The sequence below is a fragment of the Pithys albifrons genome, chromosome 3, assembly GCF_047495875.1.
Source record: "Pithys albifrons albifrons isolate INPA30051 chromosome 3, PitAlb_v1, whole genome shotgun sequence".
NCBI lineage: Eukaryota > Metazoa > Chordata > Aves > Passeriformes > Thamnophilidae > Pithys > Pithys albifrons.
In genome coordinates this window covers 96,247,224-96,272,393 of record NC_092460.1, presented here as the reverse complement: position 1 = coordinate 96,272,393, position 25,170 = coordinate 96,247,224, and the positions used below count along the sequence as shown (strand labels likewise).

The following is a 25,170-nucleotide window of genomic DNA, read 5'->3' as shown; positions in this document are numbered from 1 at the left end:
ATTTCAAACTAAGGCTTATCTGAGCCCTAGAAACTCCCCTGAGATGGTCTGCTGGACTTCCAACAACTACAGGTACAGCAAAAACTCTCCATCTCCTGCACTTCTGAGAAGAGAATATCTGATCTTATCACAGCCCTGGCAGACTGTACATACAGACACTGGTGCTGGACTTCCCAGAGGAAAAAATGTTCCTTTTGAAACTGAATGGCACTTCTCACATCAACCCTGCTGCTCAGCATTCCCGCATTACTCTGTGAAATCAGGAATGCAGCGGGGTTTTTCCTGGAAAATAAATTGTACTGAACAAGGACCATGCATGCAGCTTTGCTGGGAAGGTGTGTTGCTGTTTGTTTGGTTTAATATTTTTAGGTTTCTGGGTAACCACAGTACACCTGTATAAAACATTCTTGGCTGATCTCTCAGGATGTGTGGCCATGACAAGATGAGCTCCCTGACATGGGATTCTCCCAGAAAAATACTGTGTAAGTGAAGAGTAAAGTTTTAATGGGCACTACTCATGTGCAGCAGGTGACAGTGAGGAAGACAAATAGTACTTGATAGAAACAAGCCTATATTAATAAAGAGGAGCAATACTCATTGGAGAGACAGAAGAGAGAAGTGGAAGATGGTGGGAATGTGACCATAGCCTATTCCCAGAGGGAAACACACCATGCTGGGATGAGGGAAGGCATCTCCAAGGAGACTGCAGTCCATGGGAGACCCACATTGGGGCAGAACAAAACATAAGACACAAGGAACAGCAGATGAAACCAGGAGCAGCAGAAAGAAGCCTCACATGCAGGACCTCCTGCACTGCCTGAGCCTCAGCAAAGGAACTGAGGTGATCCAAGGGGAACCCACAACACAAAGCAATGGAGCTGTGTCCTGGAGGCAGAGGGGAGACAGCTGTTTCCTGCAGGTGTCTGTTGAAGTTTAATATTTTGGAATGTGTGTGCCCCCAGTACCCAAATCAGCAATCAGAAGTTGTGTTCTTTGGCAATAAACTATGTTAAAAATCCCCAAGTTGAGACCAGTCTGCCACAAACCACGTGGCTTAAATAAGCCATGGCCCACCACAGCCTTGCAACTACAGTAATTGGTAAGGCAAAATTGTCTACATTTTAGCCAATAATGAGATTTTCATTCTTTATGGTTCCTGCAAGCCTCTCATGTACAAATTGTGTTTTCAGTACAGTAGCTGCTGCAATTTAGTCAGTCTCACTAACCAAACTCCCCATAAGTGCATTTTGTTTTGTAATCAGGTCTTAAACATCTCAAGAGACAGAACCCTTTGGCTTCCCACAGGTTATTTCACAGCTTAGGTTTGTTGGAAACCTTCTCACATCCAACTTCCCTCTAAAACTTCCCCTTTATTCATTTCAAACAAGTCTCATTTTTATAATGCTTCAGTACTTCTCACTGAACTTTCCTCCTCCCTAAATTCATTAGATATTAACTCAGCTATTCTTTTAATTTTGCTTTCAATAGTTACCTTAATAACGCGTCCACACCAACTTCTTTTTAATAGAGCATCCACATTCATTTGCAGAACTTCAAAATAAAGTACTGCAGCAAACAAATTAAATTGTGTCCTTAGGGCAGCAGCTACTAAAAGTTTAAGACAGTGCTGGGTAAAGGTGATTCTAACTATTGTAAACAATAAACACTACACTTGGAATTGACCAGAGGTACCAAATGCATCAACTGTGGGTCTTAAAAGCTTAGCCTTAGAGGGAGATATTTCATGTGAAGGAAACTGTCATATCAGTTTCCAATCACAATTCAATTTCTCCACTATTAAATAAAAAGGCACCTTCCCTCTGCCTCTTTGTTCTCTTAAAAACACCTGAGCATGGCAGGAAGACAACTGAAGTGTGTCTTCAGGTTCCCCAAGTATACAAATTCCCAGTGTAACACACAACTAGGGGCACTGGGGCACAAGAAAAACTGCAGGTCTAGACCAAAACTATTGTTTACAAGTCTCTAATCTTTATGTTCTCCCATCTTCTACCAGGTGGCAAGTTACACAGGCAGCCTGAGAGCTTCGTTCCCACAAAATTATCTTTCCTGCCTTATCAACAATCAACAGAACTTTGAAAGCCCCTTCTCAGAGCCCAAGAAAGCTGCAAACATGACACAGCCAAGAAAAAAGAGAAAACTACTGATAGTAATAAAAGCCTATTGTACCTGAGAAAACAAGCCCTAATCTCCCATCACGTTTCTCACACTCAGCAGCCTTCTGATACAAAAGACATTTTTCCAGCTACTTAGTATTTTAAGATGTCAATATAAACAAGATTGCACATCACTGTTGACTCTGACTGGAGCACAACAGTAATTTTGGTGCTGCCCCCAGATTTTCAGTTTTCAATGTGCATTGGCCTGTTTGCTGTGGGTACACTGTAAACCCCTGAGAGGCTGCAGGGAATTAGGGCTCTCAAGGATGATACTCATTTGAGGCTTTGGGTACATTCTGCTTAACTTCAAATTCCCACAGAGCAGGCTCAGACACAGCAGGTTGCACAGGCTCAGGATGGCAGCACTGATGAACCCAGGCCACAGTTAAAATGTACAGTGCAATAAGAATTGTCTTTTCAGGGCAAGACAGTTTATACAGTTATCCTAATTGTACTTCTTCTATTAGGAGAGATTTTATTTCTCAGAAACATAAGAACATCATTTGCAATGAATTTGTCTTAAAAGAATCATAAAACAGCCTTGAGAGCAATCTCAGGTGAAATCTGCCTTGTAACAAGACATGGACAAGCTATAAATAGACACAATTAGTGAAGAGATTATCTGCATACACTGTTGGCCTGTGCAGTCTCCAAACATAATCTTACAGTTTTCATCCCCTGAAGCTGACTACATAGAAAATTAGTTCAGCACTGGTGAGTAAAGATGTAGCCAAGGAGGAGGTCTGGGCTAATGACAAAGGTCCATCCTCCCTGGCACACCCCAGGAATGGCTGCAGTGGGATCTGAGGGTGCCCTGGGACAGAGTACAGTCACTGGGACATGTTGATGTGCTAAACTGCATCCCAAACATGCCGTGGCATCAGAGCAAGACTCCTGAAAACTGAACTGCAGCAGCAGCTGGAAAGGACTAGAGTAACAATCTTCCATGCCCAACACACAGGAATCCAAGTTCCAGGAAAGGTCCGGGAGTTCATAAGGACACCGAAGGCAGTGGAGAATTCAAAAGCAGTTTGCATTACTTTGGCACAAGAAATAACTCTGACATCCCTTCTCCACTGAAAATGGAGCTACACCAGGCACGTGGTGCTGCAGCTGTGGTTACCAGCACAAGGACCTCTCTGTGTAAAGCAGAACTGTTTGGATGCCATGCACCAAACTGACTGACCCAGGGAAGCTAAGCAGTCTGCAGGTAAAGATGACTTTTTAACTGACAGCTTAGAAAACCAATGACATTGCAAAAGGGAAGGAAGGGAGGGGGGAAAAAATCCCCCCAGAACCAAAACATACATACACCCCTCCCCAGTACTACAAATTACAGAATTATTACTAAGTTTTTCTCTTATCACTGATTTTCTGTATTTCAACTGAATTTCATGTATTCAAAGAAAAATGCCAAACAACAAGAACACCAGAGAATCCTGATATTATCAAAAGTAACAAGTCAGTTTGTGTTCAGTTTCTATAAGCTGGATATTTACATCTGCCAACCACAAATCCTAATACAATTTAATACTCTTATCCTTTATTTGCCAAAAAGACAGAGTTTACCTTACAAAGAAGGCACCTATAGGGGAACTGGATCTGGATTCTGCCATTTTCTGACTTGATTAAGATTCAACATTAGGTCCCAAATCAGCAGTGATTTCAGCAAGGTTATTAATTATATGAGGTCAAATGGTATTAATTTTTCAGGGACTGGGATACACACTTGCTCATGTATGACAACTAAGTAACCATAACGTGCTGGAACCTTTAAAAAATTTTTAAAAAATCATTTTAAAAAAATTTTTATTTATCTTTCCAAGAACTTCAAGCTTGTTCATACCAACTAAGTTATTCACAACTGCAATTCAGCTTGAAATCTTTTTTGTAGACTACCAATTTTCATTTGAAATAAAATATTTTAAAGCATTTCATCCCTATGCAGGATCAAGTTACAGAAATAAATAAACAGAAAGGAACTGAATTGAAAAGCACAGAGAAAGGTGATCCAGCAGGAACACTTACACAGCAGTTTCCAGAAGATCTATTCAAAGGCGTAACAGTACTTACACCAAATAGGCAATACAATAAAAAGCATAAATAGTAATAAGTAGCAAACTTAATCTTACTTTCTTTACAAGCTTGCTACTTACTGTAGAAATCCAAATCTGTCTGTGACTTTGTAAAGACGGTAGTCGGCATCTTCCCAGGGTTCAATCTGTGCACCCTCACGGCCCTGAAGGGAAAGGACAAAATAAAAAGCCAAATGATGTTTTATGACACAATAAACCACGACACATAAGACAACATTCAGACATTCAAAGCATAACCTTTGCTGGTAGTAGGTTAGAGGAGGGGAGGAGAATACTAGCCCTAAACTGGCCAGCCAAGAAGAAAAAGGAGAGCAGCACACCTCTCCCAGCCCCCGTGAACATGATTTGCATCACAGAAAATCTCCTTTGGTCACTGCTGTGCACAGAATACATTTCAGCCAGTGATTTCAACCACAGACTTGTAATAAATCCACACCTGTTAAACTCCACACCAGTCCATCAAGGTCCTCACAGAGGGCCTTTACTCATTTAAGGTCCAAAGTCCATCTTTCCGGAACAATCACCTTCAACAGCACATCCTGCAGAGAGCCCTGAGCTGGTGCCCACAGACAGAATGCAGCACTGAGTGTTCTCTCAATGAAGTGTTCAGTCATGACCCTCTCTCTTCCTCCAACTGCCAATCTCCTTAAGGCTGGCAGAAATTTAAGGGTATTTCAGCTCTGTCTACCCCTGGTGTGGGCTCTGCACAGGTTACTGGGTATGAAGAGAGGCCACCACTCAGAACCCAGAGTGTATTGGGTTTGCATGGCCATGTTTCGGTAGCAGGGGCTACAGGGGTGGTTTCTGTGAGAAGCCACTGGGAACTTCCCTGAAGTCCAACAGAGCCAATGCCAGCCCACTCCAGGATGGACCTGGCACTGCCAAGGCTGGGCCCATCAGCAACAGTGTCTCTGGGATAACAGAGCTGAGAGGGGAGGGAAGAAACTGCACAACAGCAAACGCAGCCAGAGAGAGGAGTGAGAATACGCAAGAGAAACATCCCTGCAGACACCCAGGTCAGCCAAGGACGGGCAGGAGTTGCTCCAGGCACCAGAGCAGAGATTCCCCTGCAGCCTGAGGTGCAGACCATGGTAAGGAAGGATGTCCCCCTGCAGCCCATGGAGGATCCCACTCAGGAGCAGGGGGATGCTTGAAGGAGGCTGTACACCCACTGTGGGAAGCCCACACTGGAGCAGGCTCCTGGCAGGACCCTGTGCCTCCACAGAGAGAGAAGCCCACAGGGGAGCAGGCTCCTGGCAGGATTCTGTGCCTCCATGGAGAGAGAAGCCCACGCTGAGCAGGTTTGCTGGCAGGACTCATGACCTTGTGGGGGACCCACACTGGTGCACCTTGTTCCTGAAAAACTGCACCCTGAGGAAGGAACCCACAATGGAGCAGCTCATGAAGAACTGCAGCCCATAGGAAGGACCCACCCTGAATGGAGAATGGCATCCTGTGGGAGGGACCCCACACTAGAGAAAGGGAAGAGTGTGAGGAGTCAATCTCCAAGGAGGAAGGAGCCACAGAAATAACATGTGACTAACTGACCACTGCCCCCATTCCCTACTTATCCTGCACTGCTGGGGTTGAAGATGCAGAGAAAGCTGTGCATGAAGTTAAGGCCATAAAGAAGAGAAGGGTGGGGAGAAAAATGTTTTAAGATTTAATTTTTATTTTCTTATTATCCTACTCATATTTGATTGGTAACAAATTAAGCCCATTTCCTCACACCAGGTCTGCTGGTGAAGCACTTCTCCCTGCCCTTATCCCAGCCCACAAACCTTTCATTACACCTTCTCTCCCTTGCCCAGCAGTGACAGAGCAGCTTGGTGGGCACCCACTGTCAGTCAGGGTCAACCTGCCACATACGAGCATGTTTTCCTTATTCAAACAACCACAGCCACTCACTCACCTCCTCACTGTGCAAACCATCAGTAAGTCTGGCATGGAAAGGGTTTCATGAACTCTACAAACAACTTTTGTGCTTGCTCTGTTGCTCAGTACTCCAACACTTTTAAAGTCCTCAGCTGTTACAAAAACACCTGAACACAGGGTGGGCATTCTGGGCACACTCTGTGTCAGCCTTTTACTTGCCAGCTGGTTCAAGGAATAACAGAATATGACCAGGGCATTTCTTCCATTCCCCACAAGAACCTAACAATGCAGCTCACTCATCTTTTACTTTGCCTGTAATGATTTAAATGTTTCTATTATCATAACCAAAAATTAAAGAAACAAGAGTCCTTTTGACCTCATAGATATTCAGAGCAACCTCAAACGCCCCACTTTCATTACTTGTAACACAATACACTCCCTTAAATAGCCCCAGAGCACCTTGCCATGAACCTGAAAAATTATTCAGAATATCCCTTGGGGAGGGAGAATTTAATTCACGCAGAGGCCAGTGTATCATGAAACCATCAGATTAGTATTACAGCATTTGCTGGCTGGAACCATGATTCATTTTATAAAACAGACATATTACTAAGATTAATTATAAAATGTCTTTAAAATTATTAACAAGTTCACTTACTCTGTCATACTTGGCAACTATCTCTGCTCGTTCTTGGGCAAGTTTGATAGCAGCATCCTGCTCAGCATCTGCACCTGTAGGGAATTAAAATAACACTGCTCAGATTTTCTCCCTTGTGAACAAAGAACTGCAGCTCAACACTTGGAAAATCAAGTTCTGGGAGACCGCTTGGATGGAGAAACGCCAACATTATTGTATCAAGCAAAATATGACCTTGGTGCATGTCTTGAACATTGTTCAGAGTAAAATACAGTTATCAGATGGTATCTTAATTGTCAAGTTTAGAATGATCCTGATTTTCCACCAAAGCAGATATTAAATACAGTAAAATAATGATTCTTCACAACCCACTCAAACACATTGCAGAAAATAGTAAACACTATTAGTTGACAATCCCACAAACATTCTCACAGTCAAAGAGCTCTGAAACATGCACTACTGGCTTAAAACAAGAGTGTGAAGTATTTACAGGATTTGTAGAGAGGTATTGAAATACTCAAGAAACACTGCACAGCTTAATCTGAGAAATTGCCTCCAACTTATTTCTCGGAAAACAGAGAAGGAGTTGTCAGAGTGTCCAAACTGCAACTTGGGCAACCCAGAGCTGGAATAAGCACAAGGACATGACAACAGGAAGGTTGACAGGCAAGCAAAAACGATGTGTGGGGAAGCACTGGACATCAGGACACTGCAGAGGCAGCACTGACTGCATTAGTGCAGTAAAAGTTTTGCTGAGTTCTGCTCCCTGAGCAGAAACCATCTCTGGAACATGGACAGGAACACAAAGAGAGCACCAAGAAAGGAAAAGGAAGAGTGACTGCTTTGAACATCCAGAAACAGAACTTACTTTGATGTCCCCAATGTGATTATGTCAAACCAATGAGGCAAATCAGCTTTAATTAATAAGTTTGTGAAAGATTCAAGAGTTGATTTGTTTCAGTTATTAAAAACCAGTGAACTTTAGATAAAGCAAAGCTTTAGAAAGGTTTGAAATATTTTTCAAGCACATCCTGTTATAAAAATAAATCCAAGCATGTGTTTTCACTATCTAGTTCATGGCAACATAATGAACTTCAGGAATTGTATGTACCAACCATCTGGGACATGAAATAGAAAAGCAGCCTGAATATTCCAGTTTTCTATCAAAGGACATGAACACAATTATTTGTTCAAACCCAGTTTCTTTAATAAAGTTTACCTACATATTTCCCAACATTTAGACAAGAATTTGTGCAAGGTACCTTCTAAGCCATCTATTATAGAGACTGAGCATGGTTTCTGCTTGTTTTCACACCAAGTTTCTCTGGGGGAATGGAGAGAGACCCTCCGTGTGACCCATCACAGACACAAACACCAGCATTCAGGCAACAGCAATGCTTGTCCCATGCTCCCCCCCAAGGGATAGTCTGACTGATTGTTTAAGGCTTTGATTTATGGTCCCCATGAGTTACACCTCCTTACCCTCATTCTGGCTCCCTTCTGCTTGCCACCATCATTTGCCAACCATAATTACTTCCATTTAGTAGTGAGGACATAAAAGCTCTGTCATTTTTTCCAGTGTGCATCAGAACCAGCACACACATATTTATACAATTATTTGGGGGAGGAAAAAATACTAATTAATAATTCCCTCTGCTGTATGTGGAAGCTTTACATCTCTGAGCCACAACACTGACAAAGAACTTCCTCCCTGTAAGACAAGGGGGAGTAGAATCAATTCATATTGCTCAGACTTTCATGTGTCCAAACAGGGCAGTTCCTCCTGCTCCTTCAGGTGCTGGATCCACCTTTATCCCTGAACTTAAAAAGAGGAGTGTAAGACACAAAGTAGTTTGGTTTCAAGTTGGTTTTCCTCTGATGCATCCTTGCAGTCATTGCAGGACTAAATTACCCCAGCTGTCCACGTGAGCTCTGACCAGACCCAGCTTCTCCACACCAACCCCAGCCCTCCAGAGCCCTCCCCAGCCCTGTCCCCACCCAGGGCACACACTGAACTCCACATCACCCCCGACACAATTATAACAAACTGGTTCTTATCCTTTATTAGTTGACACAGTGTGTCTATTAAACTAACAACTACTAAAGCTACAAAATCAGCACTGACAAGAAGCAGTAGATGAATCTTTGTACGACTTTCAAAGCAAGGAGCTAAAGTAACCACAACCAAAATTAAATTCTGCTTTCTGAGACAGATCTGTGCTTGCAGAAAGTCTTTATAGAAGACCAATTATGGTGTTTTAAAAAGTAAACTTTAAACTTGCTTAGGAAGCTGACGTTCCTTCAGGGAATTCAAGTGCTGAGCAACCCTTCACTTCTCCAATGGACAGATGTGTGGGAAAAGCTTCCTTGTGTGAAGTGCACCTGCTGCTGAGCTTTAAGGCATGAGGAAAACATCCTGTCCCTAATTTCCAAGTAAAAGAGAGATAGATTTGAGAAAGAGTATGGCTGAATAATAAATAGCCAATATTGTAATATATAACAGTTGGTACATTATAGGATTATTTAAAATAGATTATAAATTTATTATAAAATTTACTAAAGGGACATGCACAGCTCTCCAGTAACACAAATTGAATAAGTGGCATAATTTGCAAAAAAGTTTAAATCTTTGCTTAAAAGAATGCAAAACAGTATTTGCACCAGAAACCAAGTTCCCAATTTATGTTGAAAACATGGCCATGGCTTCCCTTCCCTTCCTCTGCATAAACAATGTGTGAATCAAAGTTTGGCATGTTCTGTGCCTCATAACAATTCAATTACATTTAGTGTGGAAATTATCATATTCATTGCCTTTAAAGTAATCCTCTTTGCTTTCTGCCAGAATCATCTTAACCTTCCAGCTGCACTGAGATGGTTCAATGTTTCATTAATCCATCCATTCTGAAAACTCAGAGAACAGTTTGAGATGAGGACATGAGGTTATAATTTCAGAGATAAGCATTAAACGTTATTTTTCTCACAAGAGGAAATATTTCACTATCTCCAGGTTAGAAATTACACTATGATTCCAGATAAAGTAAAGGCTAAATATGGGAACAAGGAAAATTCTTTGTGAAATACGTTCCTAGGCACAAAAATGCATCCCTACAGAACTGAAGACAAATCACTGGTGTTCTAAAGTCTTATCAGTTTTATTCAATGGGTGTTATCTCAGTGAAAGCAGTTAAAGACATGACACAAGTATGATTAACTTTTCTAATTAAAAGTTAGCATGACAGATGATCAACACATTATACATGAAATAATACAATCTCAGATGAGGTTGACATTAACATATAGTCAATTAACTAGTATGGAGAACTGATTTGAATTAAAAACTGGGGAAATATATTATCAATGACCAGATGATAAAATCTGCCAATGATGGCAAGCTGAACAGCACATTTAAGCCCCCCCCAGAAATCAATCAGGCTTACAAGGTACAAGCAGTGTGGTTAAAACCCTGCCCAGCAGCAATCACAGAAGGCCAGGTTGGAAGGGACCTCAAGGATTCTCTGGTCCAACCTTTCCTGGCAAAAGCACAGTCTAGACAAGATGGCCCAGTACCCTGTTCAGCTGAACCTTAAATTGTGCAGTGTTGGGGAATTCACCACTTCCCTGGGGAGATTATTCCAATGACTGGCTGTTCGCATTGTTAAAATTTTTTCTTGTGTCCTAAATCTCCCCAGGAGTCATTTGTACTATTAGCACTCATCTTTTCCATGTGACTCCCTGTAAGAAGGGAGATGGCACAAAGGAAGCTCTTGAAAAGGTAAATCCTAGAAAGAAAAGCCAGGAACAAAATTTTATGACCTGTTTGTCTGACACCCATATGTAGTGGTTTAGCCAGGCCTCAACTTGTCAGGTTCAGAGAACCTATGTGGATTGGGAGACTCTCCATTAGAGTCTCTTCCCCTCATCGCTCTGACACACTGATCTGTTTGCTCTATTTACAAATATCACAAATGTGTAAGAAATTAAATGAAAACAGCATGCCAAGGAACCGAAGCATCGTCAGAAAAAAAATCAAACAGAAAACTCCAATCTGCATGACCTGAAGAGGGACTGACACCATACCCAGACAGTGCTTCTCTGCTGCACTTGAAAATCAGACTGTTTTCCTTGCAGTGCTGCTGAGATGACCAGTAAACTGCCAGATACAAACTTCCCAAAGGATACTGAAGGATGGCACTAGAAGTGGTTTTACTTTGCAGCTCCCTGACTTGAAACTGCTCAAAAGTCAGGCCTGCTGAAGGAGCCACCCCTGGATGCCTCCTCCCTACAGAGTGAAAGCACTCCCAGCATCAGTACCAGCTTCCTTCCTTCATCACTCTAAAGAGTCTCTCCTGACCTCATCAATTATCAAAGAATTGAAAAAGACAATTTCTTCAGGAAGGGAAAGCGAAGATGGTATGGAGGTGGCACAGGCAAAAAATTAACCCAGTCCTACACAAGGACACAATTCTCATTAGTTTCAGTATTTCTTTTCTGAAAGGAAATAACTGACCTGGAGATGGCCAGCATTATTCCACAGGAACAAATTCACAGATGCATTGTGGGTGTTACCCTGCTAATCACCATTAGATGGTCTCTGTGTGCATCACAATCTCATTTAAAATAAATCTCCACATTTTTAAAGTGAAGATTTTAAAAAATTCAAAAAGACTGTCCAGTTCAGTTGATGTAAAAACGTGTGTGGGGGGGGGAAATGCTAAATTAAAATAAATTCCTAAAACTGACTATCAATAAACAGGCTTCTTACATAAACCAAAAAACTGAGAACTCCCAGTTTCTACTGAGCAGCTGCAATTTTAACTATCTCGCAGCTTGTGAGGAATATTGAGTAGAACAGCTTCCTTTTCCAGAATTCCATATTCTTCCAATGCTATGGGAAAAAAGGTAAATGCAGTAAACTTAAGCAAGGAGCTAATAATATTCACAGATATAATGCAAGCAAAAATATGTAACTTTATGCTCCACAGTACATGCAAGACTGACTAGAATGGACCAAGTGCCATAAGTGACACATCTAACAGTAAAACACAACAGATCCAAGTCAAAATAAACACTAGTAAAGAAAAAACAAGGTTGTGGCCTACAAATACATACAAAAATTAAATTCTGACTATTAGTAAACCTTTTCCAGGATATGAATGTCTGCAAGAACAGAGTGACAGACCTGATGGAACTGAAAAACGAGAAACAATCCTGTCTTAGTCTTGCCTTTGTGCCATGTTCTCCCTTCTGTTCCACAGGAGGAATGGCAGCTACAGACACCAGGGAACCCTAATCCAAGGTGCCCCAATAATGCACTTAAAATACATCTTTTTATGCTGGGAAATAAGGTAAAAAAAAGGAAAAAAGAGGTTTGGCAACAATGTATATTTGTATTTCATTTAAATCACTAAGATAAATACAGGATTTTTCTTGTAGTCTCTGTACTAACTCAGTTCTCCAGAACAGAGAAGCAGAGAAGTGGCAGCACTACTCCCTGTGTTTCCAGCAGCCAAGGAGGAGCTGAACAGCCTGTGACAGCCTGGCAGCAGCTCAGCTGCTCCTGGGCAGGGGTGAGTTACACAAAGAACCCACAGTTACACGTGGGTTTCATCACAGCCTGACAGGGAGGAAGGGCCAGGGGACAGTAAAACACTCATCTTTCCCACAAGAAGAAAAGCTGCTGCTTGACAAGATTTACTGAGCACCTGTAGTTTGAACTCTGCCTAATTCTGCATAAATTATAATCCTGTTCAACTACAGCTTGCAAACCAGTCAGGCACAACTTTTCTCAAGTGGTCTCCGTGTGCAATCCACTGAGCATGTGCCTCGCAGTCACTGCAAAAGCATCAATGTACAGGAATGGTCTCAGGGTTACTCAAACTCAGTAGTGACACACTTTCTGAATCAGCCTAAAAAATGGCCTGACAGTACCTCATCTGGAAAAGGTCTCAACAGCCAAGCACCAACTTCCTCATCAAGGTAACACAGAATGAGAACTGCCAGAGCCTCAGCGAGCTCCTTGTGTGTCCTGGAGGAGCAGGAGGTACAAGGTACATCGCAGTGCTTGTGCACCTGGAACAGCAAAAGTTGCCTCTTATAGATGTGCCATAAATTTAAGAAGAATTACAGATTTGTTTAGGTTGGAAAAGACTTCTAAGATCATCAAGTCGAACTATTAACCCCGCACTCCCAAGCTCACCACTAAACCCTGTCCCCAGGTGCCACATGTACAGATCTTTAAATCCCTCCAGGGATGGTGACCCCACCACTGCCCTGGGCAGCCTGTGCCAGGGCTCGATGACCCTTTCTGTGAACAAATTTTTCCTAACATCCAATTTGAACCTCCTCTGATGCAAACTCGGGTCATTTAATCTTGTCACTTGTTACCTGGGAGAAAAGACTGACCCACACTCACCTACAACCTCCTGTCAGCTGCTCCTCATCACACTTGAGCTCCAGACCCTTCCCCAGCTCCGTGGCCCTTCTCTGGACACGCTCCAGCACCTTTGTTGAAGCGAGTGGCACAAAACTGAACCAAGATCCGAGGTGTGGCCTCACCAGGTCCAAGTACAGGGAGATGGTCACAGCCCTGGTCCTGCTGGCCACACTAATGCTGGTACAAGCCAGGATGCCACTGGGCCTTCTTGGCCACTTGGGCACATGCCAGCTCATGTTCAGCCCCTGTGGACCAGCCCCCCCCAAAAGTACTGCCTCTTTCCATTTGGCTGAAGGCCGATATACTAACAGCATCCCATGCAACCTTACCCCAAATTCTGAAAAGAGATTCCTCCCTTCTGTGTTCTTTGACCTACCATCACTGTCTCTTCAACTGCAGAGCACTCTGAAAAGCCCAAAAGACTTGAAACATGCAAATTCGTTTTCCATTACTTTACTCCAATTCTTGCTTGTTTGCACATTACACATTCCAGTGCACAAAGAGCTGCACTGGCACAAATTTCTGTCTGCAGGCACTACCACCAGCTGCTACACATCTACACATTCAAGGCACATATCAGAGCAATAAACAAAGTCTCTGGTCGTATCAGAAAGTCCCTTAAAGACTCAGCCTGTTTATTTTCCTTCCAGTCCATTCCCATAAACAACGAAATAAAAGCCATGACGTACACTGGATAGTATTTTGTTGTGGGTACACGATGTTCAAAAGCAAAAATCTTGGTAAATACCTGCACATGGATGTTAAACCTGCTCTGAACAAAAGGGATTAAGCATCAATATACTTTTTTTTCCCCTTTATGCAGAGAGAACTTTTAAAGGAGAGAAGAGCCTTTAACACAAAGTGAACTAGTTAGAAAAGCAATCCATTTATATAACACTTCCTCAGAAATACATACTTCATAAGTTAACTGAGTTACATTTCTTCCACCATTAAACACACTTATCTTAGTCGTATTCGGTAATTAACATTCAGCTATTACTAATTTGAAATGGGATAAAAGTAAAACAGCACAAAATAAAACAACACTTTACCAGTCTTTAGATTGTCATCATCTTCCCAGTCCTTGCAGAACTCTGTTTTAGTCTTCATGAAGTAAATCTGTTTGTTTCTAGACCATATTCTAAATTAGTTTATCAAAAATGACCAGAGGAAAGGTCTCCTCCTCCGCTTGCAGCATTTGCTCCACACAACTGAACCACTTGACACGTGCCTCTCTTTCCAGAGGCAGCCCTTCTACAGCCGCAGATCCTCAAACAAAGCTGCCATTTGTTACTGGAAGTGTCAGGCAGGCACCACGCTGGTGTTCCCCACCCCAGCCCCGCATTCCTGCTCATAATAAACAAAAGGATTTGAACAAACAGCCTCAGAGGCTGCGGCTCCTGTGACAACATCACTGTTACACTCTTGGGGCAGAATTCTTATTGGTATTTACTCAGTGCTGCAAGGAAAGCATCTTACTGAAAGGACTTACTAGAAATGGAGCTTGGAGTACCCTATTTCTGGCTTATTACTTAAGAAACCAAGAAATTGAGTAACTGTAAAATACAGTTTCGATTTCTGTAACTATTTGACAGAATGAAGATTTGACAGAATGGAGATCTGACGTATTTTCTGTTCCAAACTCCTTTGTTGTTCAGGATATCTTGGGGACCTGAAATACCTACGAGGGCAGAAGTTGACAAGGACATTTTTGTTGATAAAAGAGCAAAAATTCAAGATTTAAAATTGGTAGAATTCATCTGCATTCTCAAAACCTGAAAAACAGATGTCCATGCCAAATACTGCAGGCCACACACACTAAGCCATTGTCCAGCACAGACTTCAGCCCTCACTCATGTCTCTCACACCGACCCTCAGCTGCTGTTTGATGCCTCCAGCCAGGAGTCAACCAATTCCATTTCTTAACCCAAGTAAGTCAGGTCACACACACTACCAGACCGAGCTGGGAGACACGTGTGGATTTTGCAAAGCCAAGTGAAAGATGATCAGTGAGACTGACACAGGTTACCCTAGGATGCCACAGAGCCTCCATCCTTGGAGATGCTCGCAAGCCATCTGGACCCGCCCCTGGGAAACCAGCTCTGTGCAGTCCTGAAGCTCAGCATGAGCCAACAGTGTGCCCAGGTGGCCAAGAAGGCCAATGGTATCCTGGCCTGGATCAAAAATAGCACAGTCAGCAGGATGAGGGAAGTGACCCTTCCCCTGTGCTCTGCATTGGTGAGGCAGTTCAGGGAACTGAGGTGCTGGAGTGGGTCCAGAGAAGAGCAACAAGGATGGTGAAGGGACTGGAGCACAAGTCCTGTGGTGAGAGGCTGAGGGAGCTGGGGGTGTCTAGCCTGGAGAAGAGGAGGCTCAGAGGTGACCTCATCACTGTCTATAACTACCTGAAGGGTACCTGATGGTCTCTTCTCCCAGGCACTCAGCAATAGGACAAGGGGGCACGATGGGCTCAAGTTCTGCCAGGGGAAATTGAAGTTGGAGAGCAGAAAAAAAGATCTTTGCAGAGAGAGTAATCAGGCATTGGAATGGGCTGCCCAGAGAGGGAGTGGATTCACCATCCCTGGAGGTTCATAAACTGAGATTGGCCATGGCACTGAGTGCCATGATCTGGTAAACAGACTGGAGTTGGACCAAGGGTTGGACTTGATGATCTCGGAGGTCTTTTCCAACCCAATCCATTCCATGGTTCTGTGTGAGTGGTGGGGTTGGACCAGATGCATTCCAGAGGTCTCTTCCAGCCTCAGCCATTCTGTGGTTTTTTCCTGTGCCCTGAGAAGTGTTAAAATGCCAGGAACACGACAGAGATCTGATCAAGTGTGTCAGACTGTTCTTTATACCCCAGAGACTGAAAAAAAAAAAGTTCCTTCAATTGTTTTAACCTTCCTCCTCATATTGCCCAGCTGAGCAGTGAGGCTGGAAATGCAGCAGCTCCTTTGTCTTTGCCACTGATTACTGCTCTTGGATCCCACCCAAACCCAGGTGTTCAGTCTCTAGTCTCAGTATGAGACCAAGTCAGGGTCATCTCCAACACCAGGCACATTTCCCTCAAAAGTAGCCCTTTCTTAACTGCTGACATCCATATGCACACAGCAGGAATCCTCTTGCAATACCACTTTGGTCGTGATGGAACTACTCAACTGGTTTTGTAAAACCAACTGCTTTCTAGTTTTTTACCTGAGAGCGTATTTGTGGTGAGGATGAAAAGAACTCACACACAAGCACTTGCTCCAGGTTAACTCTCTCACAGATCCACCTTTATCACTTGGAAACAACTTGCTTTTTAATGTCACTGGTGCTCTTCTATTACACACCACTCCCAGGCTGCAACAAGCCACATTACTGCTACATACATACATACATATATATATATGTGTGTATGTATGTAGCAGTAATGTATATATATATTCATGCTAGCTATACTAGAGCTATATACACTGATAATTCTCTCTCTCAAGTTTAGCATATCTATTTTTGTGGATGTTTTAAAGTAGACTTACACAGAGCAAAGATTTTGCCTTAATTTTTTCCCTATTCCGAATTTTGAACAAAGGTAAAAGGTAAAGCTGTTTGTAAAATCAATATATTACAACACTATGCTCTGCACCAAAAAACCCAAGCCCATAAGCCTCCTATCCCCCTTCATCAGCATTTCTTCAGAGTAGACCCTACTGTAGTTTTACAGCATGAGGAGTAATGAGTGAAAGACATGAAAGTAAAGATTTAACCCCCCTGAAGATGACTGTGCTCTCATCTTACTGAAAAATCAAGTATCACTATGACAGAATACTTGCAGTTTGCAACATCCCCCGTGAGACGCTGCACAGTCACCAGTGGAAAATGGTCACTTTGGAAATTAGTAGAATTAACTCCTACTGAAAACTCTTTTGCAGCAATTTTAAAGTGGTCCCCAAAGGACTCAAAGCAAAAGCAGGGAAACCAGGCCAGCCCTGGTAAGCAACATTCCACAGGAGAAACCTATGTCAAAACATAGAATGAGAATTTAGTTGTCTATATATTGCAGAGATTTAAATCAACCACCCAACCTATCTCGCTTTTAAGCAGCAATTGACTGAAGGACTTGGAGGAATTCTAACAATATTAATCAGTTCCTGCAATATGTCTATCGCTTTAATTTTAGTAACAGAGCCTTACTGATACATGTTAGTTAATAGAGCACTGAAAGAACAAAACTCAGAATAAACCACCAAAATAACAGAACATAATCTAGTAAAATACAACTTGGCTGTTTACTTAGTCTTAATTTGCAATTTGTTTTTCTATGTTTTTCACATAAACAAAATTGAATCATCTCCATCAGCTCTGCCTACAACTAACGAGCTGGAAGCTGCAGTTGGAATGCTCATGTCATCACCTCACCACTGAGCCTTATGAATGTTACCACACAGGTTACAAAGTGGAGTGACAAGATCTGGCAGGGTTCTACTGTAATTCCACTTTCCAAAGTGGTGTGTGTGCAGTCATGAACCAGACGATAATTAATTTGCTGAAGGTTAACATAATCAGTTGCAAAAGCAGAACTATAATTGTCATTTGCAACAACCTACACTGAAAAGAGTAAGCACAAGTTTGAACAATGGTCCTTTCTTGAAAGAAATGGAGCACAAAACCAATACACAACCCACCCTCCTGCCCAGCACTCTGTCAACACAACCCAAAACATTTATGGCAGCTCTTCATAGACTTCAGTGTAAGAACTTGGGCTGGCTATAATTTGGAGCCTGCCAGTATGTAAAGACTGGTCTGACTCGTGCGACAACTCCCTAATGTCTTAAATCATCCTTTGTTCTCCTCGTCCCAAGGGTGTAGTTGGCATCTGGCCTTTCCATTAGTTCATTACTGTTTTTCTCCTCCCTCACTGCTGTGAAAGAGTAGCATTGTGGCCACCATGAAGTGGTCACTCACCTACACATTTCATCTTTCAGGAGACACAAACAATAATGCCAGCCCTCCAAACAGCTCCAGTGGGGATGGGAGCAGATCTGCATCCCACTGTTCAGGAGACACAGCCAGCCTTGTCACCACCCAGCAGCGACAGAACGACAGAGGCACAGCCTTCGTGGAAAAACACATGAGGTTTTCTACTACATGGAAATCATTTTATGGTCTTCCACTAAAGATTAAATTTCCTGGAATTCCTGCTGTGGCCAGAACTGATCTCACTGAAACATATAATCTGTTCCATCTACAGCCCATGAGCATTACTCCCACACTGCCCACGAAATCCGTGACCTTTCCCAGCACTAGACTTTATAATTAATGTCTTAATAAAATATGCCACAAATCAGCTGCTGCATTATATGGTAAGATCAGACACTTGACCTCAGATGCAGTACAGACAGATAAAAAAAATAGAAATACTACAGGAATTTTACCCTCAACCTAATATAAGTGAAGTCATCCTTTCAGATGAGCACATTTTCAGGTACTGGTTATGACTTAATAAGCAAATTTAGCTGAAAATACCATTTTTTTGATCCCTTGTACTTTAAAAGTATATGATGTCTGCAGTTCCCAGAGGCTTTTGAAAACTAAAATATCCCTTCTGCACAATGACTCTGCTCATACTTCTTTTAACCATGACAGGCTACTAAACAAACAGGCAAAATTTTTCAGCAAGATCGAACACAACCATTCTCTGCAATAAATTTCCTCTTCGTCTTCCCAATGTCATACATCAGGATGACATACAAAAATCATTTTTCCCCAGCAACATAAATCAAAAGAGCACTAAAAAAATTCTCTGAAATTCTGACATTATTTTAGACATAATTTCAGATTTCCTGTTTTGAACATCTTCATTAGTGATAGAATGTGAATATTTCCTCAGCACTAAGATTTGCAGTATCAATTTAAAGAGTAAAATGGTTCTAATATTTTAGATCCTGACACAAAGCAGAACATTTCATAACAAGAGCTGTGCTTCCCACATTAACAGACATATTTAAGTAGTCAGTTGCCACACTGCACTAATTATGTTAAGTCTCCTGATTAATCATTTTATCTCAGCATTAGTCAAAATTAATGAAGGAAACAATAATTATGTTTTAAAATTCAGTATTAATGATGTGAAGTCATAAAGCATCACCAAAACAATACTCATACAGGCTCTGGGAGAAGTTTTTAAAAGGGGGGTTTCATTACTGAGGAAGCTGCTCTATTTCTTCTGTAGGGCTAGAGAAGTTACAAAAGTTCCCTACTTGACAAAATTTCATCTCTGTTGGTATCATTTTACTGGCTAAAATACAGAGGCTTGCTCCTCTACACAGCCAACCTTTGAATACACTCACATACCCACAGTCCAGCTCATCATTTAATTACACAGCCAATTTAACTGATTACAACAGGAAGAAAAGGAGGGTTTGTTTTTGTAATAGATGCTGTTCTACCACTTAATAAGACCAAAGAGCTCCAAGCCAGCTCAGAGAAACAGCAGCACTGACTCAAGGGGGCAGGAGCAGAACTTGCACAGCATCCTGGGGAAGGAGAAGCGGCTCCCCCGACCCGCCCATTGCCCACAGCCATTGCCCAACGCGGAGCCCACGCTGGGGCTCGGTCAGAGACGCTCCCAAACTGCGCTGACCCTTCCCTGAGACGGAAAAGGAAGTGTTTGCAAACAAGCAGCGGATGAGCAGTCACTGACAGCACCAGCTTTTACTCACCAGCTGCACATGTACTGCGAGTCTCTTAAATTTCTTCCTTCAGGAAGAGGAGCATCAAGTGTACAGGAACTGGTCCTTCCCCAAAAGTTATGAGAAAACCAGCCCGCAGCCTCTGACCACACTTCAGCTTGAGTGCCCCTGCTCTGCCTACCTGGGCACAGCCTCTGCATGGCAGGACCTCAGCATTTATTTTCATGCTTTAAGCTCAGTTTCACCTCAACACACAACAGGAAAAACAAAATCTTAACTATTGCTACAATTCTGGCAGGATGAAAAAGAGTTTGTTGCTTTATTCCAGCAAAAGCAAGTTACACCAGTTACCACAGTCTGCTGGGTAGGCTGTGGTGGTGCATTCCATGGAGTGTGGATCTGGGGCATCCCTCCATCTACTGATGCACTGAAGGAACCATCAGAAGTCACAGTACTGGTCAGAGGAGCTGCAAGGCCCTTCTCTATTCAACTTTAATTATAATCTTAATGTATGTAAAGCATTTAATGAAAAAAAAACTGAGTTGCACGTCACAGCTCTGTTCACTGTTAACTGATCTTCAATGACTCTCTGAGTTATTCATCTTCAAGCAGATAAACATTTTAACTGCAGTAATACCCAAAGCACAAATAGGATCCTCTAAGCAAATCCTATGAACAGTCCGAAAGGCACCAAGAAGCTCCCATGACACTAAACCTTCTCTTGGTGACCAGGATAAGTTTCACTAAGTCCACAGAAAGACATCAAGGCAAATTGAGATACCTGCCTGCTTGGAGTTATCAGTCATGTCCACACAGCATGGAGCTGCTCTGAAAAGCCTGAGCAATCAGCTACTTCTGGTATCTGTCATTCACTTAATTAAAAACTAAAATGACATTTGGAAGAGGGGAAAAATACTGAAATCCCCTCTGAACATTTGAAATCATCTTAAGTGTCATCCATGCATGTTTTTTATGTTTATGAAGCAGTTATAGCAAGGGCTGAAAGAGTAAGAGACAACCAGATGAAGGGTAAACAAGTTTGTTGAGCGACAGCACAAACCGGGCAAGTTTCTTCATCCTTGCTATGAGAAAAGGAAGTCGGTGACAGAGAAGAAGGTTCTGTTGTTTTCGGTTTCACTGACTGAGGGCTGGTAAACAAAACAGAGTAAACAGCCATGGCACTTCCCTTGCAAAGCAGGAATTAGGGCCTCCAAGGCTGTCCTGTGTCTGGGTCCCAGCCTCAAGCAAAAGGACAGCACAGCAGAGGGGCTGAAGTAAATCCCAATGCCATACCCACCAAATCCCAATCAGGTTTCACTCGTACTGGTAATTAGCAATACCAGTACTAATTTGTTTGCCTTCATCTAGTTTGCATCAGCTAAAACCTTTACCAATATAAAATAACTTCAGAGTTTGGTTAGAACAATTTAAAGGGAACAAGAAAAAAAACAAAACCAAGGTCAATCCCTCAACCTTTGTGGCTGTTTGTCCACAGAATGCTGCACCAGTAACATAAACCTTCTGCCTGGGTTATACCCACCACCTTTAGTTCAATGGGTTTTTGCTAAACATAACATCAAATTAGCTTTTAGATTTAATCCATCCCTACACTTTAGGGCAGTCTGGCATTTAAGCACAGACAACTTGAGACACCAGTACCAGGCATGTGAGAGGCAGGCATAAAGCCGTAGTAACATAGAACCACAAAACAAAACTGAAAAGGAAGTTGTCTGCAAAGCTGATTTTAAAGGATAACACAGGTTGATCAGAACAGAATGTTCCAAGAGGTTGTTGTTGTAAGGCTCCTTCAAGTAAGAGATCATAGGGAGAAGTACCATTTGGCTCCTTCTTTCGATACTCGGAAAATGTTCTACAAATATCCGGTGCTCACTTAAGACAACAATTATTAATTTATTCTACTGGTGCAAGGAAACAATTACTTTAGTAATCAGTGCATTAACAGACATATCACTAAAACTTTTTTTTACTGGTTTAGAGGAAGATAAACACTGAGGTACATCAGTAACACAAACCCACCATCAAGTTTTCAATATTTCTCTCAAAATCAGAACTTTTATTTTAGTACTGATGCAAAATGAATATCTACAAACATACACTGCAAACACCTTAACATGTTTTATGTTGCAAGACAAACAACGAGGTTAATTCTAGTCTAAGGCACATGTACAGGCATCAAGCAAAAAAATCCATTTATTTGTCAATGCTGAAGTCAATAATGCACTGAACCTACTAATGAAGATCCACTCTGTAACCACTACTCTCTGTTTAGGAAAAAAAACAAACAAAGCCAAACCAGCCATAACCCAGAAAAATCTGACCATTTGTCACAGGCTCTCCAATCTCAGCAGAAAACTACCTGAAATGGCTAAAAAGCACTTTTGAACTCAGTCCACAGAAAATGTCTCACTTCATCTCAAGCAGACACTGATGTAGTACTTTGGCCACACCTATTCCAAGTTACAAGGGATTACCTCTAGTATAATACACAAATAAATCCTTTTGTGGCTTTCAGTTCAACCTAACAACCTATTTCAATCAAACAAGATCACTCTCAACCTCTGCAAATTTCATAACCCTCACAGAACCGAAATCCAGAGGAAGAGTCAAGACTTGGTTGAGGCTGTGGGGCTGCATCTGGCAGACAGCATCCTGTATCCCGGGAAAAGCAGACTCCCTGCAGAACCCTCCCCAAGGGCAGCCACGAGCATGGAGAGCGGGGGAGCAGCACGGCTGTGCTCGGTAGACACACCCACCGTCTGCAGGTGCCCGGACACAGCAATCTGGATATTCAGCCCTGCGGGGAGGGCTCGAGTTCTCGTTTGCGCAGCCTGGACAGCTCAGGAGCAGCAGGGCTGGCTGGTTACCCGGGCATCAACCAAACACCAGAACTCGACTCTTCACAAGAGAACAGCTTTGAGCTCGAACCACAACCAGCAGCGGCAGACAGGGAACTTGTAGGTCACAACTCTTGGCATGCCTAAATTGCTTTTAAAACCTCCTTTTGTCTTGGAGATGTAGCCACAGCGTCAGAAAGGAAACCTTCCCATGAGGTGTAACAACCAGTCTGAAATTCACTGATTTCACGTGAAAGTTCAGTAAATTTAAGCCTGAAATTTTCATCTGTGAAGTTAAACCCAACATGACTGGTGGTTGGTGAAGGGACTGGAGCACAAGTCCCATAGGGAGAGGCTGAGGGAGCTGGGGGTGTTCAGCCTGGAGAAGAGGAGGCTCAGAGGTGATCTCAGCACTCTCTAGAACTCCCTGAAAGGAAGTTCTAGCCAGGTGGGGCTTGGTCTCTTCTCCCAGGCACTCAGCAATAGGACGAGGCACGGGCTCAAGCTCTGCCAGGGGAAATTGAAGTTGCAGAGCAGAAAAAAATTCTTTCCAATCTTTGCAGAGAGAGAGTAATCAGGCATTGGAATGGGCTGCCCAGAGAGGGGGTGGATTCACCATCCCTGGAGGTTTTTAAACTGAGATTGGCCGTGGCACTGAGTGCCATGATCTGGTAAAGGGACTGGAGTTGGACCAAGGGTTGGACTTGATGATCTCGGAGGTCTTTTCCAACCCAACTGATTCTATGATTCTATGATTTGGAAGGGAAAAACACATACTGGTTATGAACTGTGGTTCCCTCTTACCACTGAAGACATTTCTTCAGTACACAGTAAAATCCCAGCTTTGCATTTCTGACGTTACTACAAACAAAGCCAAAGCATCTCCTTGAAACGAGGAACTGTAATGCAGGAAAACCAAGGCATCATCTCTGCAAAGGTTTTCCCAAAAGGTCTAGCAATAGCATCGGAAATGGAGAGGATGAACATAAATTTTGCTTCAGTTAGGGCATTTTGGAAGGATTGGGAGTTATTATTCCAGGGGATTCAGCCTTAATGAAAAGCCTTTCATCAACTCCCCCCCCTTCAGCAGTACAGTTGTCATCTGTCAATGCATAAGTCTGAATGTGAGTGAAAATTACCAAATATTTCTCCTGTTTTAGAGTTTTCTAAAACTGATTCATTTAACCACAACAATTTTACAAAAGTAAATTTTTGAGAGAATTTACAAATAACTCTCAGCCTCCCTTAAGGCTGGGAGAAAATAATTTTCAATTATAATTTTTACTATAATCCACAGGCAAGACAACAGCTTTTGGGCTGTGTTAGTCATCAGTGGAAACTTTACTATCCTTAGTGCAGAAATTCTGCTCGCTGTTTTCTCCTTCCCTACCTCACTTTCCCTGGCATACAACAATCCAGGGGCGTAACCATCGAACACTATAAATTACTCACACATACTCTTTATTTGCCAACACCCACCGTTTGGGAAGAGCACATGAAACCTAAAAATTGGCAACAGGAACAAACAGTTCACATTATTGTGATAACGGGTGCCATAAAAACGTAGAAAAAGAAAAGCAACAGAGAGTACTCTGTACCTGAGGCACAATTTAATCCCAGGGTAACATTGAGGCCACGTCAGACACAGTATTGACAGGTTTCTGTGAGAAATGAGTCAGCTGCACACCCTGGGGAAGTTCTCTCTCGATTAAAGCACTATCACAAACAGCCATTGCTCTGCAGGTGCCATTGAGCCGGGGTGGTGTTTCACTGAATCACCGGCTCCAACACAGACTAAGTCACTCTTCAGAGAAACGCACAGGACTTTAAGTGAAGGCACAAGACAAATACGTGAATTTGCAACTCAGCTAATCAGACTTTACTAAATCAAAAATCTTTCCTGGGAATTTAATGAAAGGCTACTATTGCTTGAGTGTTCTGCTGCTGTAGATGCAGGTGGAGGCTGTAACAGTCGGACCTTCAGGTACAGAATTTGAAGTATAGAATCATAGAATGGATTGGGTTGGAAAAGACCTCCGAGATCATCAAGTCCAACCCTTGGTCCAACTCCAGTCCCTTTACCAGATCATGGCACTCAGTGCCATGGCCAATCTCAGTTGAAAAACCTCCAGGGATGGGGAATCCACCCCCTCTCTGGGCAGGCCACTCCAATGCCTGATTACTCTCTCTGTAAAGAATTTTTTTCTGATACCCAACTTCAATTTCCCCTGGCAGAGCTTGAGCCCATGCCCCCTTGTCAGCCCAAGCTGTGGCTCAGCTCAGACACTGCAACCTTTACCCCGACACAACACCCTGCCAGGGCAGTGACCTCTGTAATTGTTTTCTGGTAACGTAACACCTCCTGACACTACAAAAGCAGAAGAGAGTTTACAAGTCATACACAATGACAGTACAAATGTAAACTA

General features: G+C 42.6%; 1 protein-coding gene across 4 annotated transcripts in view; it reads right to left on the bottom strand.

Moving 5' to 3' along the window:
• Positions 1-25,170, bottom strand: part of USP6NL (USP6 N-terminal like) — a 122,725-nt gene that overhangs the window by 59,468 nt on the left and 38,087 nt on the right. For 3 of the 4 annotated variants that reach the window (XM_071552825.1, XM_071552826.1, XM_071552822.1), the window contains 2 exons: positions 6,807-6,880; positions 4,334-4,416 (listed from right to left, as the gene is read on the bottom strand). In XM_071552825.1, coding sequence (XP_071408926.1) covers positions 4,334-4,416; positions 6,807-6,880 — 157 coding nt within the window. Of the gene's footprint in view, positions 1-4,333; positions 4,417-6,806; positions 6,881-14,270; positions 14,443-25,170 lie in introns of those variants that run through there. The other variant, XM_071552823.1, reaches the window with a different exon arrangement.